This window comes from Xyrauchen texanus, chromosome 1 (genome assembly GCF_025860055.1).
Source record: "Xyrauchen texanus isolate HMW12.3.18 chromosome 1, RBS_HiC_50CHRs, whole genome shotgun sequence".
NCBI lineage: Eukaryota > Metazoa > Chordata > Actinopteri > Cypriniformes > Catostomidae > Xyrauchen > Xyrauchen texanus.
In genome coordinates this window covers 63,077,669-63,094,258 of record NC_068276.1, presented here as the reverse complement: position 1 = coordinate 63,094,258, position 16,590 = coordinate 63,077,669, and the positions used below count along the sequence as shown (strand labels likewise).

General features: G+C 37.3%; 1 protein-coding gene and 1 pseudogene across 1 annotated transcript in view; one reads left to right on the top strand and one right to left on the bottom strand.

The window, feature by feature from the left end:
• The window catches only part of LOC127643403 (ependymin-like), a 4,849-nt gene extending 1,091 nt beyond the window's left edge, over window positions 1-3,758 (top strand). The window contains exons 2-6 of the mRNA XM_052126103.1: window positions 568-602; window positions 1,446-1,580; window positions 1,850-2,036; window positions 3,213-3,300; window positions 3,388-3,758. Of these exons, the coding sequence (XP_051982063.1) occupies window positions 568-602; window positions 1,446-1,580; window positions 1,850-2,036; window positions 3,213-3,300; window positions 3,388-3,502 (560 nt within the window). The 3' untranslated portion in view covers window positions 3,503-3,758. The remainder of the gene's footprint in view (window positions 1-567; window positions 603-1,445; window positions 1,581-1,849; window positions 2,037-3,212; window positions 3,301-3,387) is intronic.
• Window positions 3,759-3,912: 154 nt separating this feature from the next.
• The window catches only part of LOC127645763 (dynactin subunit 1-like), a 32,651-nt pseudogene continuing 19,973 nt past the window's right edge, over window positions 3,913-16,590 (bottom strand).

Here is a 16,590-nt window from a genome sequence, read left to right as displayed (position 1 = left end):
CTCAGGTTGTTTTTTTAAAAATAATGTTTGGGAATATTTTGTGAATATATTACAGGTGGTGTGACATCATCAGGTCACATGACCAGGACGTTAAATACATTTGAATGCTACTTATAATAATAATAAATAAATCATTAAGTGCCATTTTAATCACGTTTTGCCTCACTAGTTAATTTTAAATGGTGTGAAATATTGATTTATAATGTGCAAATACTCCATGTTAAAGAATAAGAGATCATTAAAGCTGCGTGCATGTTACTTCTCAAAAAATGCACTTATATAAATGAACAAACACTTCCTGAAATGTCACGTCAATGTCCCCATAGAAGAGTCGACCCGCTCATAGATATCACGAGAGCAAGAGGCGTGTTTGTGATCTGATCCCGCCTTTACATTAGTCGAATGTTAGTTCAACGGGTTAGTCAACGGCGTATATAAATAAACACTAAATGTAGATTTAGACAGAGGGAAACTAATACTTGGGTCCAGATCGAGTCGGGTTCATTTGTTTATGGTCTGAAGTGTTTTTCATGTTGTGCATTTAAATATATTTAACTGTATTGACAGACTCTCCGCCGCTGCTGTCCGGCAGTTTGAGTGTGGTGAGTAACACGAGATTTATGCATTGCTTTTGTTTTCTTTTGTTAATAAGTCATGAAGGCTGAAACGAACTGTAAACATCTACTTTTGTGTGTATATATATATATATATATATATATATATATATATATATATGAACTATTTGCAATAAACAAATTTTTTTTAATACATGTAATAAGTGACGAGACTTTTTTAGCCGTCTTGTTTCTTAAATTAGACTTTTTTGCCCATTTCTTCCATTGGGATTTCAAAAAGTCCTTCATGTAAGAGTTGTAAACCATGAACCAATCCAACATTTATTTAACGCAGAAATAAATAATTAAACCTGGGAAAAAGTCAAACGTACAAGACTGTGTGCTTAATGTCATGAGCAAAAGAGCTACAATCCCATAAAGCATTGCAAATCGCATAATTGAATAAAAATGATAGAAAAATATAAAACTATTGATTTAAAGTTGTTAATTTATAAGTACAGGAACAATATATTTCGATTTTACTGCAAAATATTGAGATATTTCCAAATAAATCAGTAGTTTGAGAGCGTGCATGGTCGCTGCGGAGCTCTTTTGGCGCACTTTGTTTGCTGCAGTGCTCTGATTGGTGGATTTTCCCCCTCAGCATTATGGGTAGTGTAGTTCTTCACCAGGAATTGTTCAGATGCTTTGTAATGCTGTGATTCCCCTCAGAGCTGGTTGGCTTTTATTCATGGCTTTCAAGTCTTTAAAGAAGGATTTCCCAATTCACTGTGAAGAAACTGAATTAGCAAAATACTTGCAGCACAAACATGGCTGTGAAAGTAACGGTTGCACTCAATATCTGAAACTTAAACTTTCTCTTTCTCACAGAGTGCTAGAGATGGTCAGGACTGGTCGTTTGCTAAATATCGCTATGATGCTTTTGGGCAGCGCATCCATATAAGGGAATTTGGACAACATGACAACAAATCATTCCATCTGAATATGCTGTTCCTCTTTCGGGAGGTAAAATAAAGTACACACACACACACACACACACGATGTGAAACCACACTGAGGAACTCACAACCCTCATGTTAAGAGCACAAACACAGCTCGTGTTCAAACCCAAATCTTCCCGAGAGGAAGAGAAACTGTCCAGAAACAGACATGGACCCGAGAAACATGAGATGGCATTTCAACATGTCCGCTGAACCCCTGTGACATGTGATGAAAGTAATGTTCTAATGTTTCAGTGAATATAAATAATGCATTTAATGATCGTTTGTCATCAGCGTGTGGTTTACAGCATCAACATGAGGAACAAGACGTGCCAGAAGAATCCTCTCCAAACGGCTTTCCATCCGTTAATGATTCCACGCAATGCCTCACTGCTGGGACAGGTGGTCCTGGGCGGCTCTTCAGGGCCGGGCGAAGGTCTGCTGGTCAACACCTGGACCGGAGTCATACCTGAGACTCAAGGTGAAGTCACGTCCCTTTTGTAGATACACAATCAGGTGTTTCCTTCATCAACACATGCAGAGAGATTGTCTGAGGTCACTAAACCGGTCTACGGGTTTCCATTTCGGACCAAAGAATGGAATGGAGTGTTTTCCCAGATGTGCGTGATTGTCATTTTATATAAAACCAAGATGGCGGCTTTCCATTCGTATGTCAGGTATTATATGGGGTGCAGAATATAAATAATACAAAAACTAGTCCAGTTTTGTCAGACTAGCAAGAACAAACCTCGCCAGATTTATGTAAATGTAAACATAAAAATTCTAATTGTTGTAAATTGGGTTAAAACTATTTATTGGAATAAAATTCCTTGACTTGGTTCACGTACGGTAACACACACACAAAATGGACCGTTTTCTTTACATTTCATTGGTTTTATTTCACTTTGTTACACCGCTTGTGTTCACATTATTCGGCAATTAATGGGCGGGGCTACATAAAAGACAGTGCTTGTCCAATCATTACATAAGCACGTATGTCTTCAAACATAAACACACCCCCTTTGACATCCCAGGCAACTTTTGAACCATTCTTGACTCCATATGAACATCGGGAAAATATTATGACAACGTGTTTTGGAACGTTCACATTAACACACACACACACACACACACACACACACACACACACACACCATTGTTGTATAAGGACAGGTCAATAAAGCCTACAATCAATAAGTTCCAAAAATAAGGTCAAAACCTGTTCTAGATGCTAGAAATCATGTTTAACAAAAAATATACATTCATAATGAGATTTATATACATTTTAATGGGCCGGTCATTTTTGACCGGGAAGACTACAATTGAGACTTTCTGCCATATTTTGTTTCTTGCGCCGTTGCTGTTGTGTCACATGATGTTTGATTAAAGTGCATCTCTCTCATTAATGCGACTGTTGAATGTCATTGTGGTTTGTTTGTTGATGATAATAACGATGCATACATGTTAATCATTAACTAAATTAAAAGTTTGTACTACAAGCGTTGATCAAGTGATGCGGTGTTGAAGACATGTAACTAGTGTAATTGCATTGAAAGTTTCCTCAGTCTCATTGTTTCTTGCATGTTTTTAAGTATTGAGTGTACAGTTGTTATTTTAGGCGATTAAATATTAGTAAATGCCCTTTATTTATTCACAGGTAAATACATGGCAACAGTGACAGAGTTTGGCTGCATCCCGGTGTCAGTTATATACTATACAACACAGATGGGATGGGTGGTCACGAGGTGGGCGTCTCTATAGTAATAATATGGATTAATCACTGCAATGTGCATATGAAGGCAATGTGTAATATTAATAACTGTTGTGTTCAGCTATTTTAATGCAGTAAAAGGGATTGAAGACCCCGATCAGCTCAACCCTCCGTCATTCTGCACTGACGCACAAACAGAAGAGACGATGCTCAACTTCTACAGTGGCTTTTTCTGAGAAACATGTTTTAAATGGGATTTTAACCATTTTGAAGCAATCCACATTTTCTGAATGATTACTTTTAAAAACGCGCTTTAATGATAAGTTTAAAAAACTTGCACTTATTTGATTTGGGCCGTTGTCTTGGGCCTGTTTCACAGCTGTACTTGCATTCGCTCTATAAAAACAGCTCAATCGATGTCAAATGTTTGACGGCTACGGTAGTTTCCGCTACATAGAAGCACTTTAATCAAATGTGAAGGAAAAATAAAGGATTTTTTAAAACTTCACACATAGTATGATTTTGTTTTTTAAAGCTGGAGTGTGTAAATCTTAAACCCCAGCTTGAGACAACGATACAATATAGCTGCAAGCAGTGATGACGAGCCCAAGCACCATGGGTCCAGTTCCACCCGGTGGCTTTTGGAAACGTGCATGATGGAAACATGCATTTGGTCACATAAACAAGACACCACGTTTAACTTCTGCTCTGACATAATGGTTAATAACTTTGAAATATGTAATTAAGGCAAGTTTTGGAATACCCTTGAACATCTATTGTTGCCAGCTGGCGACCCCATGACCGTGACCCACCATAGCTACATTCATGTCAAATACATTTACATTTATCCAAAGTGACTTACAGAGCACTTATTACAGGGACAATCCCCCCGGAGCAACCTGGAGTTAAGTGTCTTACTCAAGGACACAATGGTGGTGACTGTGGAGATCAAACCAGCAACCTCCTGATTACCAGTTCTGTGCTTTAGCCCACTACACCACCACCACTCACACATATTAAGAATCCCTTCACTGTTTTACAGCAGCGGTGTCTTGACATTATTGTTAACAATTTTGGTTTTGTTAACTATTTGGGTAAATGAAAGCAGACTATTTCAAAGTCTGTTGTAAGAAACACACTTCCTGCTGCCAGGTGGTGGCGCTATGAACGTGGCACAAATAGTCACATCCATATGATTAGCCCCCAAGACTAAACATACATCTCAATTTTGATATAAGTTACACTTTGCACACAAAAGATATGACACACTTCCTGTTTCCCATTTTTCACTATTAATTGAATGCCTCGCCATGGCAACACCGTTCGAAATATCAAAATTCTGTTCATAATTTAGGATCTTCAATATCTTTGCATAATATTTTCTAAATGTAACATTCTCATAAATTCGCTAGGATGAGTATTTAAAAGTTCAGAGTTTGCAATATTAAAAAAATCCAACATGGACAACTTCCTGTTGGGTGGAGCTAATAACTGTATTTATGTAAGTTGTCTGGCTTATATATGAAACAATTTTGGTGACTGTAGCTAAAAGTGGGGGTGCTATAGAGCCCTCTTACATGCCCATTTTAAAGGGGGTGCTACAGAGCCCCCTGCAACTTTGCCCAACCCTAATGGAAATGGATCTGATGTGTGTGCAAAATGTCAAGAGTTTTCACGCATGCAAGTACACTAAAAGTACAGAAAAGAATAATAATCCTGAGAAGAATAGGGCCGTGCCCTGATAAGCCATTTGAAGTGTAAACTTCCAAACAATCAAAACGTTGAAGCGTATGGTGCAGAAATCACACATGACATTTTTGGACCATAGATTTAAAATACTAAATGTATTAAAACTGATTCAGACACTGAAAGACACCAAACATTCGTTGTACACCTTTATTGCTGTTTCCACACTAGTTTGTTTGTACATTTGTTTTAAGATTAATGCATTTTAAAGTCATAAAATTCCATCAAATTGAATTGATCATCTTTAATTTAATATATAAATTAATTTAGTTAAACATCACACATTTTAAATTGATGGAATTTTGTTCTGAAATTGAAATGTGTAAATCTTAAATATATATTGTTTTGATGCATAAACTATTAAACATTGCATAATTTGAAACAATCCATCAAAATGTAAATCATAATACTGAAGATCAGAAAATAAACAGTCAGAAAATATTAGCAAAAGGCGTCTTTACATGTAGGGAAATGTTTTGCTCCCAGTATCGGCAGTAAGTCCGGACACATTAAATGTTCTCAGGTCAATTGAGACGCATAAATGTTGTATTTCAGTTTCTCCGAGAGGATTTAATGATAATACAGATGAGTTCTGCAGGGTTGGCACTTAATTAGCTGGTTCTAATAAAGCGTCAATATTTGAAATGAGTAATCGGTGCAAATCAACACTGGATTACTGATTTTTAACATATATGAAACAAACTCTAATGGGTCTTTTCCACCGCAGCTCGACTCGACTTTGGGCTTTTCCAGTGCGGATAGTTCCTGGAACTTTCTTTAGTACCACCTCAGTCGAGGTTCCAAGCGAGCCGAGCCGATACTACATTTGACGTCAAAACCTGCAGATCACTGATTGGTCAGAGAGAATCGTCACTAGCAGCGTCACTGGATTTCCGACACGTCGATGGGAGAGAGAGCCCTGGACTGACGTTGATCCATGATGGAGGATGGGAGGTTTTGTTACGTTAACTCTATATTCTGCTTGAAAGCTTCACTTTATTTAGTTGAGCAGCTACTGGAAGCTTCTAAAACAACCAATTTAACTGTTACACTTGTGTAAAATCACCATCAACAACTGCTTTATGCAGCACAATGAGCTAGCAGCTAACAGCTAGCGCTCGTGTTATTGTTTTGGTCAGTTTGTGTTGTGTTTAAGATGATGTCACGGCAGTAGAGGCGGCGTAAATATGACGATCAGCCAATAATCCCGCCCATGTTAAGGCAGCACTAAACTGCAGTGGAAACGCAAGCTCAGAAAAGTAAGTCGAGTCGAACCGTAACGTGCCGTGGAAAAGTGCCAAAAGTGCCTCACTACAGTGTGTACCAGCGGATTTACAACAACAACAACAATTTGTATATAATATTTTTCTTGCCCCAATGACATTTTTTTTTGCATTGTTTTAGGAAGCAATTCAACAAATTTTAGTATTTTATTGCTTAAAACAGGAAACAAAAAAGGGTGAGAAAAATAATTCAAGAAATCTATGAAAATAAGTTTGTTTTTATGCAATTAAATTACACAAATATAAAGTTTAGCTTGTTTTTTACTAAAAAACAAGAAAACATACTATGAATTTAGCAGTACACGTCTAATTTTAGGATAAATAAATAACTACATATTTGAAGTTTAAGTTATTATGCATTAGTAATGCTTTTATTGCATGCCACAAAACCTGTACTGCAATCTGAAAATGGATTTTGATAAAGTGTGCATGTTGTTCCTCATCAAACCTTGACAAAAGCAGCAGACGGGAATGTGGTGAAATCTGACGGTACACGAGCACCAGGCTGCTGAGACGCGACGTGTCTTCTCCGCCTGTGAGCAGAGGTCAAAGGTTACAATCTTGACCGTGTTCAGCGTAGTCCCTCAAACACATGTTTAAAATGATACTCTTTTTGGATTGTGTAACATACTTCCTGTCCGTTTTGTGCTTGTTATTCTTCTATCAGTAAACCAGCACGACTTGAAGTGTAAACAGTAAAGAGGTGTAAGTGTGTTTACATGTTGACAGACCTTCAGTCTGTAGTTTTCACCCTTGAGGTGTTTGATGGCGAGTCGCTGAAGCTCGATCTGTTGTTTGACAAGAGGAGAGTCCACAACCTGAAGCACACCTGAAACTGGTTTCAGACCTTGATTTTGAGCGATGTCTTCAGTTCTTTGATGACAGTTTCTCGTTCTTCAAGTTTATTGCCCAAAGCTTCTGCATCACAGCTGATGAACGGATCTCCACTGGAGGACGCTAGAGACACACACACACACACACACACACACACACACACTTGAATTCTTACAGTTAGTCTGTAGTCATTATAATGAGCTTCATATCAAACCAATAGCAGTCTGTGGACCTCATTTACATGTGCATGTGTTTGTACCGGCACTGAGGTTTCTCTGAGTCATTCTCTCCTTCCTGCATCTTGCCATCTTGCTCATGGTTGCTATGACAGCACTGCACGACTTACGCAAACAATCATATGGATTCATTACATGAGACCCGTAAACCTGTAATCACACACACACACACACACACACACACACACACACAAAAACAGAGACACACACACACAGACAGAGACACACACACACAGACAGAGACACACACACACAGACAGAGACACACACACACATAACAAAGTATTTACAAAAACTAAAATGTAAATTACGGATATAAAAATTATTTGAGAAGTGAAATAAGGAATAAATACAAAACAAAAGCAAAACACAGAAAAAACAATTAAATAAACATTGTGTATGTAAATATAGTCAACAAGTACTGTGAGACACAAAACAGAATAGACATGTGTCTATAAAGTCATATATTATTGTTGCATGTTGTGACGTGCTGTTGTGTACATGCGTGTGTGTGTGTGTACGGTGTTACGTGCTGTTGTGTACATGCGTGTGTGTGTGTGTGTGTGTACGGTGTTACGTGCTGTTGTGTACATGCGTGTGTGTGTGTGTACGGTGTTACGTGCTGTTGTGTACATGCGTGTGTGCGTACGGTGTTACGTGCTGTTGTGTACATGCGTGTGTGCGTACGGTGTTACGTGCTGTTGTGTACATGCGTGTGTGCGTACGGTGTTACGTGCTGTTGTGTACATGCGTGTGTGCGTACGGTGTTACGTGCTGTTGTGTACATGCGTGTGTGCGTACGGTGTTACGTGCTGTTGTGTACATGCGTGTGTGCGTACGGTGTTACGTGCTGTTGTGTACATGCGTGTGTGCGTACGGTGTTACGTGCTGTTGTGGACATGCGTGCGTACGGTGTTACGTGCTGTTGTGTACATGCGTGCGTGTGTGCGTACGGTGTTACGTGCTGTTGTGTACATGCGTGCGTGTGTGCGTACGGTGTTACGTGCTGTTGTGTACATGCGTGCGTGTGTGCGTACGGTGTTACGTGCTGTTGTGTACATGTGTGTGTGCGTACGGTGTTACGTGCTGTTGTGTACATGCGTGTGTGTGTACGGTGTTACGTGCTGTTGTGTACGTGTGTGTGCGTACGGTGTTACGTGCTGTTGTGTACATGTTGTGTGTGTGTGTGTGGTGTTACATACTGTTGTGTACATGTTGTGTGTGTGGTGTTACGTGCTGTTGTGTACATGTTGTGTGTGTGTGGTGTTACATACTGTTGTGTACATGTTGTGTGTGTATGGTGTTACATACTGTTGTGTACATGTTGTGTGTGTATGGTGTTACATACTGTTGTGTACATGTTGTGTGTGTGGTGTTACATACTGTTGTGTACATGTTGTGTGTGTGGTGTTACGTGCTGTTGTGTACATGTGTGTGTGGTGTTACATACTGTTGTGTACATGTTGTGTGTGTGGTGTTACATACTGTTGTGTGTGGTGTTACATACTGTTGTGTGTGGTGTTACATACTGTTGTGTACATGTACACACACACACACACACACTACATGTTGTGTGTGTGGTGTTACATACTGTTGTGTGTGTGGTGTTACATACTGTTGTGTACATGTTGTGTGTGTGGTGTTACATACTGTTGTGTACATGTTGTGTGTATGGTGTTACATACTGTTGTGTACATATTGTGTGTGTGGTGTTACATACTGTTGTGTACATGTTGTGTGTGTATGGTGTTACGTGCTGTTGTGTACACGTTGTGTGTGTATGGTGTTACATACTGTTGTGTACATGTTGTGTGTGTGTGGTGTTAAGTGCTGTTGTGTACATGTTGTGTGTGTGGTGTTACGTGCTGTTGTGTACATGTTGTGTGTGTGGTGTTACATAATGTTGTGTGTGTGGTGTTACGTGCTGTTGTGTACATGTTGTGTGTGTGGTGTTACTTGCTGTTGTGTACATGTTGTGTGTATGGTGTTACGTGCTGTTGTGTACATGTTGTGTGTGTATGGTGTTACGTGCTGTTGTGTACATGTTGTGTGTGTATGGTGTTACATACTGTTGTGTACATGTTGTGTGTGTATGGTGTTACGTGCTGTTGTGTACATGTTGTGTGTGTATGGTGTTACATACTGTTGTGTACATGTTGTGTGTGTGTGGTGTTACGTGCTGTTGTGTACATGTTGTGTGTGTGGTGTTACGTGCTGTTGTGTACATGTTGTGTGTGTATGGTGTTACATACTGTTGTGTACATGTTGTGTGTGTGGTGTTACGTGCTGTTGTGTACATGTTGTGTGTGTGGTGTTACGTGCTGTTGTGTACATGTTGTGTGTGTATGGTGTTACATACTGTTGTGTACATGTTGTGTGTGTGGTGTTACGTGCTGTTGTGTACATGTTGTGTGTGTATGGTGTTACATACTGTTGTGTACATGTTGTGTGTGTGGTGTTACGTGCTGTTGTGTACATGTTGTGTGTGTATGGTGTTACATACTGTTGTGTACATGTTGTGTGTGTATGGTGTTACATACTGTTGTGTACATGTTGTGTGTGTATGGTGTCACATACTGTTGTGTACATGTTGTGTGTGTATGGTGTCACATACTGTTGTGTACATGTTGTGTGTGTATGGTGTCACATACTGTTGTGTACATGTTGTGTGTGTGGTGTTACGTGCTGTTGTGTACATGTTGTGTGTGTATGGTGTTACGTGCTGTTGTGTACATGTTGTGTGTGTATGGTGTTACATACTGTTGTGTACATGTTGTGTGTGTGGTGTTACGTGCTGTTGTGTACATGTTGTGTGTGTGGCGTTACGTGCTGTTGTGTACATGTTGTGTGTGTATGGTGTTACATACTGTTGTGTACATGTTGTGTGTGTGGTGTTACGTGCTGTTGTGTACATGTTGTGTGTGTATGGTGTTACATACTGTTGTGTACATGTTGTGTGTGTATGGTGTTACATGTGTATGTTGTGCATAGTATTGACTATTGCATATGTTGCTGTGTGCAAGTTGTGTTTATGTTGTGCATATGTTGCATTACGTATTGTGTGTATGTTGTGTTTTGAGTTGTGTACCTGCTCCACTGCTTGAAACATATTGTTTTCAACTTTCAGAGCTGCCAGTCCCTTTGCTCTGCAAGCGGCGCGATCTGTTGAGCACCTGCGGCTGTTACTTCCTGCAGCACTGCATCCACACATGTCAACTGCTTCCTGCAGTTCAACAGTGTGTCACTCACCTAAACAAGCACACACATCATCACACACCACTGGCCCATGTGCTACAAGTTCTGTTAAGTTTGGAGTGGTGTTCGGAAAATATCGATATCGAACACTCATACACGTGTCTCACGTTTTGTTTGGGAACAGTTTGAGAAAGCAATTTTTTGTATGGAGGCTAACTCACACCTCAGATGGGAAAGTGACTGCGGCAGGTGTCCCAGGTGCATCCGTTCCAGGCATCCTCCGGCGAATTTTCTTGCAGAATTGTCGTATATCACAGCAGGAAGTGTTCAGGTCCTTCAGCAGCACAGAAAGCTCCACCCCTTCCTGCCCCCTGCCTGCAGGAATGCCCGCAGATGGCCGACCTCTGACCCCATGCAGTCCAGAGCACTCCGAGTAAACTACACACCACAGAGAACAGCAGCTTTACTGTCGGACCTCTGTGTGTGTGTGTGTGTTCACCTTGATGTGGTCAGTGAGTTGTACAGTACAGTCTTCAGGTTGTTCCGACAGATGAACGCTGTACAGTTGCTGCAGGAGAACATGCAAACATTGAAAAAACACAGTTCACTGAACATTAGTGGGGTATGATGTCACTTTATATGTGGTAAATGGTAACATTTAAAAAATGTTACCATTTAAAAAAAAAAAAAAAACCTTATAATCAATAAATGGAGCAAATTTAAAGCATCTTGTGACAACTTTTCCCAATCAAAAAATGTGCATTTATTAATTCATGACTAAATTGAAAAAATATATGATATGTATTTGTGGGCCTGTCTCAGTAAATAATGCCATTCGATTAATTAATTGGTGTATAATGTAATTAAATAGATTAAAATGTATAATAGATTGACAGCTGTCGATTTAACGTGTAAAACATAATATGCTAAAAGTAATACTCCTCCCATCGGAGCGACTCCAGCATGAAGTAGCAGCTGTTTTCAGCAGGGGGCAGTAAGTGAACTCCAGCTGTACGGAGAACCACACTGACAGCAGACGGACACGTTCCAACAGCTGGACGCAGCACAAATCTGACGTTTCAAACTACGCTTATCTTGACAAGAGCGACCTATAACCGCTGTGCTTGCGACCCTCCAAACGTGTCTGTCGGATGCATGTGTACCATAAATCTAAAACAGACCGACAGGGTCAATTGCAAAATGGTTTTGATCAATGCTTTACTCGTCACAATAATGTAATGCATTTTAATTATCTGAATTATTGTATTGAATATATTTCTTATGTATACGTTTTTAAATATAATTATTTAATCATTATCATGATATTAACATATGCGATTAATTGCAATTAATCATGATATTTATATATGCGATTAATCGTGATATTTATATACTCAATTAGTTGCAATTAATCATGAGATTTATATATGCGATTAATCGTGATATTTATATACTCAATTAGTTGCAATTAATCATGATATTTATATATGCGATTAATCGTGATATTTATATACTCAATTAGTTGCAATTAATCATGATATTTATATATGCGATTAATCGTGATATTTATATACTCAATTAGTTGCAATTAATCATGATATTTATATATGCGATTAATCGTGATATTTATATACTCAATTAGTTGCAATTAATCGTGATATTTATATATGCGATTAATCGTGATATTTATATACTCAATTAGTTGCAATTAATCGTGATATTTATATATGCGATTAATCGTGATATCTATACATGCGATTAATCGTGCTATTTATATATGCGATTGATCATGTATTTATATATGCGGTTAATCATGGTATTTATATATGCGATTAATCGTGCTATTTAATGTTTTATTACACTCAGAAGTTTGAGAGAGAGAGACAGACACACACCCAAAGAAAGAGAGAGAGACACACACACACAGAGAGAGAGAGAGAGACACAGAGAGAGAGAGAGAGAGAGATAGGCGTTCAAGAGTGTTCAGAATATCCCTTTTATGCTCCACATCAAAGAGAAAGTCAAATGGGTTTAAAATGGCACGATAGTGAGTAAATGATGACTGAATTTGAATTGTTTGGGTGAACTAACACTTTTAATACAGAATGCTTTTGAACAAAGTCACAGAGCCTTTGAACTAAAATGCATCATATGAGAGTGACACTTCACATCTGCGGCTTTTGTTCTGCTTCAGCAATAGTGTGTTTCAGCAGCTGAACCAACGAACGCAACACCAAACTCAAGATATACAAATATAAATGATCACAACTGATCCCTGACTGTAAAGAGCACACACACACACACACACACACACGAGGAAGCACTTAAAGCATCATGTTAAGTCAGTTTACACTCTGGGACACCGCTGAGAGTGTTTTAGCACTCAGTTCCTCATTAGCATACAGAGACCGGCGGTTGAGTCGCTGAGAGACCAGGAGGTTGTACTGGAATATTCTGTGTATAGAAACGCACAGCAGCTCAACCAGCACAAGGGTGAATCTCATGAAGATGCCCAGCTATCACCAAACAAAAAAAAGGAAGAAAAATATGTTTTATTTCACTAAAAGAAAATTAAGCCAATTTTAAGACTTTTTGTTTTTGTTTGCATTGTGACATTATATTCATGAGAATTAAGCACATTTCGTGCCAGAATTAAATTTGAAACAATACATAAATTGTTCTGATCTGATAACAAAAGTTATGAAAGTGAACTCCAGCTGTACGGAGAACCACACTGACAGCAGACAGCACAAGATGAGGACACGTTCCAACAGCTGGACACAGCACAAATCTGACGTTTCAAACTACGCTTATCTTGACAAGAGCGACCTATAACCGCTGTGCTTGCGACCCTCCAAACGTGTCTGTCGGATGCATGTGTACCATAAATCTAAAACAGACCGACAGGGTCAATTGCAAAATGGTTTTGATCAATGCTTTACTCGTCACAATAATGTAATGCATTTTAATTATCTGAATTATTGTATTGAATATATTTCTTATGTATACGTTTTTAAATATAATTATTTAATCATTATCATGATATTAACATATGCGATTAATTGCAATTAATCATGATATTTATATATGCGATTAATCGTGATATTTATATACTCAATTAGTTGCAATTAATCATGAGATTTATATATGCGATTAATCGTGATATTTATATACTCAATTAGTTGCAATTAATCATGATATTTATATATGCGATTAATCGTGATATTTATATACTCAATTAGTTGCAATTAATCATGATATTTATATATGCGATTAATCGTGATATTTATATACTCAATTAGTTGCAATTAACCATGATATTTATATATGCGATTAATCGTGATATTTATATACTCAATTAGTTGCAATTAATCATGATATTTATACATGCGATTAATCGTGATATTTATATACTCAATTAGTTGCAATTAATCATGATATTTATATATGCGATTAATTGCGATTAATCGTGATATTTATATACTCAATTAGTTGCAATTAATCGTGATATTTATACATGCGATTAATCGTGATATTTATACATGCGGTTGATCGTGATATTTATACATGCGATTAATCGTGATATTTATACATGCGGTTAATCGTGATATTTATGCATGCGATTAATCGTGATATTTATACATGCGATTAATCGTGATATTTATACATCCGCTTAATCGTGACATTTATACATGCGATTAATCGTGATATTTGTACATGCGATTAATCGTGCTGTTTGTACATGCGGTTAATCGTGATATTTATACATGCGCTTAATCGTGATATTTATACATGCGCTTAATCGTGATATTTATACATGCGCTTAATCGTGATATTTATACATGCGATTAATCGTGATATTTATACATGCGATTAATCGTGATATGTATACATGCGATTAATCGTGCTATTTATACATGCGATTAATCGTGCTATTTATACATGCGATTAATCGTGCTATTTATACATGCGATTAATCGTGATATTTATACATGCGATTAATCGTGATATTTATACATGCGATTAATCGTGATATGTATACATACGATTAATCGTGCTATTTATACATGCGATTAATCGTGCTATTTATACATGCGATTAATCGTGCTATTTATACATGCGATTAATCGTGCTATTTATACATGCGATTAATCGTGCTATTTATATATTGCGATTAATCGTGCTATTTATATATTGCGATTAATCGTGCCGTTTATATATGCGATTTATCGTGCCGTTTATATATGCGGTTAATCCTGATGTTTATATATGCGATTAATCGTGATATTTATACATGCGATTAATCGTGATATTTATACATGCGATTAATCGTGCTATATATACATGCGATTAATCGTGCTATATATACATGCGATTAATCGTGCTATATATACATGCGATTAATCGTGCTATTTATACATGCGATTAATCGTGCTATTTATACATGCGATTAATCGTGCTGTTTATACATGCGATTAATCGTGCTGTTTATACATGCAATTAATCGTGCTATTTATACATGCGCTTAATCGCGTATTTATATGCGATTAACGCTATTTATATATTGCGATTAATCGTGCTATTTATATATTGCGATTAATCGTGCTATTTATATATGCGATTTATCGTGCTATTTATATATGCGGTTAATCATGATATTTATATATGCGATTAATCGTGATATTTATACATGCGATTAATCGTGCTATTTATATAGGCGATTTATCGTGCTATTTATATATGCGGTTAATCCTGATGTTTATACATGCAATTAATCGTGATATTTATATATGCGATTAATCATGCTATTTGTACATGCGATTAATCGTGCTGTTTGTACATGCGATTAATCGTGCTATTTATACATGCGATTAATCGTGCTGTTTGTACATGCGATTAATCGTGCTATTTATACATGCGATTAATCGTGTTATTTATACATGCGATTAATCGTGCTATTTATACATGCGATTAGTCGTGCTATTTATACATGCGATTAATCGTGCTATTTATACATGCGATTAGTCGTGCTATTTATACATGCGGTTAGTCGTGCTATTTATACATGCGATTAGTCGTGCTATTTATACATGCGATTAGTCGTGCTATTTATACATGCGATTAGTCGTGCTGCTTATACATGCGATTAGTCGTGCTATTTATACATGCGGTTAATCGTGATATTTATGCATGCGATTAATCGTGATATTTATACATGCGCTTAATCGTGATATTTATACATGCGCTTAATCGTGATATTTATACATGCGCTTAATCGTGATATTTATACATGCGATTAATCGTGCTATTTATACATGCGATTAATCGTGCTATTTATACATGAGATTAATCGTGCTATTTATACATGCGATTAATCGTGCTATTTATACATGCGATTAATCGTGTTGTTTATACATGCGATTAATCGTGTTGTTTATACATGCGATTAATCGTGCTGTTTATACATGCAATTAATCATGCTATTTATACATGCGCTTAATCGTGCTATTTATACATGCGATTAATCGTGCTATTTATATATTGCGATTAATCGTGCTATTTATATATTGCGATTAATCGTGCTATTTATATATGCGATTTATCGTGCTATTTATATATGCGGTTAATCCTGATGTTTATATATGCGGTTAATCATGATATTTATATATGCGATTAATCGTGCTATTTATACATGCGATTAATCGTGCTATTTATACATGCAATTAATCATGCTATTTATACATGCGATTAATCGTGCTATTTATACATGCGATTAATCGTGCTATTTATACATGCGATTAATCGTGCTATTTATACATGCGATTAACCGTGCTGTTTATACATGCGATTAACCGTTCTGTTTGTACATGCGATTAATCGTGCTGTTTGTACATGCGATTAATCGTGCTATTTATACATGCGATTAATCGTGCTATTTATACATGCAATTAATCATGCTATTTATACATGCGCTTAATCGTGCTATTTATACATGCGATTAATCGTGATATTTATATATTGCGATTAATC